Genomic DNA, 3,878 nt, shown 5'->3' with positions numbered 1-3,878 from the left:
TGGGGTGTGTGTGTGTGTGTGTGTGTGTGTGTGTGTGTGTGTGTGTGTTGTTTTTGGTTTCTTTTGTTTTTTTGGTGGGGGAGGGTAAGTTTGTTTGTGATTAAAGGAGCGAGACTGATATAAAGCGAAGGTCAAGCAAAGCTGGACTGACTTCTGTAAATTCTTACTTACCTTCTGCGCCAAGCATCAAGAATCAAACTGACAGGCCAGGGCCACGCCTCTTACAGAGAGGGCGACCTTTCTCTGTTTCACAGACTAGCTTTTAAGGGCAAAGGCCATGCAGCCGGGCCTGGCCATGCACAGGTGGCCAATGAGATTGTAATACACACAGGAAACTCCACAGTCATGTTAGATCACACATAAGTGACCAGTTGAATTACAATTTACCCTATAGTAGGCATTTGGCACATTCTTGTTAGAATTGGCACCCAAAAGGCTCCCGAAGGGCGGGCCCATACTCCTTGGTAGCTAGGGAGAGAGTATGCAACCCCCGACTGATCGGATGTTTCCACCTGGCCTGACCCACCCTTGTATCTGGGCTTTGTTACCTGGGGCTGGTTTCCAGGACTTGTTTTCAAGTTAGTCCCCTGGGGGAAGGGGAGCAGGGACAGTTTAAGGGTTAAACAACAAGGTTGTTGTTTAACCTTAATGGAAGCCTCTGGTTAAATAGGTCCTTACAGAGATAATGCCAGTCATGTGATTATTTTCAGAACATTCTGTTATTTTGCTCTAACTTAAAAAAAAAAATCCCACATATTGCAGTAAGAATTTAGTTAGGCTACATATGCATGGGCATGTCACTGCCATCCCATGGAGCTCAGCTGTAGTCTCTGTTTCTCCAGGTAACATCTGAATAACTCCAAACAAGCTCTGGCACCTCATTAAGCCACAGCAAACTTGCAAAGCTGATATCAGAGTCCCTTCGTGAGGAATCCATGACAGAACAGATGCAATGTAGCAAATCCAGAGCCTGCCGTAGAGCTGGCACTCAGAGTTCTCTGGGTTGGCTGAATGAGGGAACAAGATGTGTTGCAGTGGATACAGAGCCTGGCATACAGAGTTCCCTGTTTGTAGCTGCAGATACCTGGGTCCCACCCCTCTTGATTCTAGTTGGCCTTTTCTGCAGGGCTGATTCAGTTGGAAACAGTTCCCTGGTAGGCTGGTAACAAATTCAGGGGACAGTAATTATATGAAGTAAAGCCTCCTCTGGCAGCCAATGCTCTCTTCCCCATGCCTTTAAGGAAGGGACTTCCTGTAAGGACTCCTTCTTGTTTGTGTGACGCTGACAAAGTGGTTTGTGGTCTGCTCTCACCTTCCTCAGCAGCCGTCACTGATCATCTCCAAACATCCAGCTCCAGACCCCACGGATTCTCTTCACAAGCAACCTGGGAGGACATTGGTGACAGGTCACTGCCTTCAGTCCACACCATGGGTGAGTTGGTCAGCATGAGGCCTTGGTCTCAGGTCCCCAGAGGGTATGAGGGGTTCTAGGTTCCTTCCCCCACCCACTGGACACCCAGCCAACCCCCATTAAAAGGAAGTGTGGAGAGGGGCCAGGCTGACTGTTCTCCACTCTCTTGAGGAAATGAGCTGTTGGGTCCTGACATTCCCATCCTGGTTCCACATGAAAAACCTCCTCTTCTGTGGAAGTGGTCATGGCTGATGTGAATTTCCCCCAACGTCTATCAGGGGATAGACCTGACTTATGTGATCCTCACAGGTCCGGAGTTTGGAGAGTGGGGAGGGTCTTCTAGGTTAGCTGAGTGGGAGGCAAAGGGGACGGGGGTTTGGCGGTGGTGGTGGTGAAAATTAACATTCTTTGGATACATACTAGAGGTTGGGGAGGGGCAGAGAACCCACCATTACCCTTGACTCTTACATCAGCTCTTCAGGGTAGATTGTACTACCTCCATAGACATTTCTTGAGGTTTGCCTTATAACCCAGCATATGACCAATTCTGGAATGTTCCATGTGTAGTGGTTATGTGCACTGTTCCATGCCAATTAAGCAAATTTATTAATTTACTTAATTCTCATTTTAAAATCTCCACCTAGTGGAATTTATATCTGCCATTTTATGTCACTCAAGGAGGTGTTTTCCCCCTGTAATCATGAATTTATCCATTTCTCCTTTTACAGTCATGTTTGCTTTGCATGTTTTGGTTCTGTGTTAAGACACGCACACAAATTTAGAATTCTGTATTAGTGGCTTCTTTTTGCATTGAAGCTTTCATCACAACAAAATCTCCCTCTTTTCTCTAGTAATGTTTTTTCTTTCCTCCTTGAAAGAATACCTTTCCCTTTAGTAATATGCGTATACCAGCTTTCAGTAGGTTAGTGTGTAAATGGTATACATTTTGCCAAGTTTTATTTTTATTTTCAAATTTTCTAAATCCTTAAATTTTGCATGTGTCTCCTTATGGAGCATTTGATGGAATGTTTTCTTTCCAATCCTGTAATACCTTTCTATTTGGAATATCCAGTCTGAAACTTTTAATGTAAATATAGATATAACTTGGTTTCTGTATACCATATTAACTGCACATTTATTTCTGCCTGTGGTAAGGCCCTTTTCCTCTCCTTTCCTTGAAATGATTTAATATTTTCTTTTAGAGGGAGATAGGGGTGGGGAGGGGCAGGGGGAGAGGGAGAGAGAGAATGGCTTGATCTCACAACCCTGAGATCATGACCCAAGCTGAAATGAAGAGTCAGACCCTTGGGGTGCCTGGGTGGCAACTCTTGGATTCGGGTCAGGTCATGATCTTTGGGTCATGACCTTGGGATTGTGAGATGGAGCTCTGAGTTGGGCTTCTTGCTCAGCATGGAGTCTGCTTGAGATTATCTCCCTCTCCCTCCCACTCTGCCCCTCCCCTCCCCCCTCATCTCTCTCTCTCTTTCCTCCTCTCTCTCAAATAAATGGATAAATAAAATCTTAAAAAAAGTTGGACCCTTAACTGATGAAGCCACCCAGGCCCAGGCACCCCTAATATATATATATATATAAAAATATATATAAATATATATATATATATATATATATATATATATATATATATATAAAATTGTTACCTCTTTTGGCTGGGCAGTTAAACATTCTTTAGCCATTCTTGTAGCATTTACCCTTAAGACTATAATGTATTTTTGGAATACTATGCAGCCATCAAAAGAAATGAAATCTTGCCATTTACGACAACGTGGATAGAAGTAGAGGGTATCAAGCTTAGTGAAATAGGTCAATTGGAGAAAGACAACTATCATATGATCTCCCTGATATGAGGAAGTGGAGATGCAACATGGGGGGTTTGGGGGGGTAGGAAAAGAATAAATGAAACAAGATGGGATCGGGAGGGAGACAAAACATAAGTGACTCTTAATCTCACAAAACAAACTGAGGGTTGCTGGGGGGAGGGGGGTCGGGAGAGGGGGGTGGGGTTATGGACATTGGGGAGGGTATGTGCTATGGTGAGTGCTGTGAAGTGTGTAAACCTGGCGATTCACAGACCTGTACCCCTGGGGATAAAAATATATTATATGTTTAAAAAAATATAAATTTTAAAAAATGCAGTCTTGCCTTTTGTGACTACGTGGATGGAACTAGAGGGTATTATGCTTAGTGAAATAAGTCATTCAGAGAAAGACAATTATCATATGATCTCCCTGATATGAGGAAGTTGAGAGGCAACAGGGGGGGGTTTGGGTGTAGGAAAAGAATAAATGAAAGAAGATGGGATCAGGAGGGAGACAAACATAAGTGCCTCTTAATCTCACAAAACAAACCGAGGGTTGCTGGGGGGGAGGGGGTGGGGTTATGGACATTGGGGAGGATATGTGCTATGGTGAGTGCTGTGAAGTGTGTAAACCTGGCGATTCACAGACCT

General features: G+C 44.1%; 1 protein-coding gene across 1 annotated transcript in view; it reads left to right on the top strand.

Annotated features, from left to right (window-relative positions):
- Nucleotides 1-1,230: 1,230 nt before the first annotated feature.
- LOC111139891 (nuclear RNA export factor 3) overlaps nt 1,231-3,878 on the top strand; it is an 11,235-nt gene continuing 8,587 nt past the window's right edge. Inside the window, exon 1 of the mRNA XM_022492317.1 lies at nt 1,231-1,432. Within this exon, the coding sequence (XP_022348025.1) occupies nt 1,231-1,432 (202 nt within the window). The remainder of the gene's footprint in view (nt 1,433-3,878) is intronic.

The sequence above is a fragment of the Enhydra lutris genome, unplaced genomic scaffold (assembly GCF_002288905.1).
Source record: "Enhydra lutris kenyoni isolate GAN:26980312 unplaced genomic scaffold, ASM228890v2 scaffoldscaffold123, whole genome shotgun sequence".
In the NCBI taxonomy this organism is placed as follows: Eukaryota; Metazoa; Chordata; class Mammalia; order Carnivora; family Mustelidae; genus Enhydra; species Enhydra lutris.
Note: the sequence above shows the minus strand (reverse complement) of the source record. Positions and strands in the feature narration are given on the sequence as shown.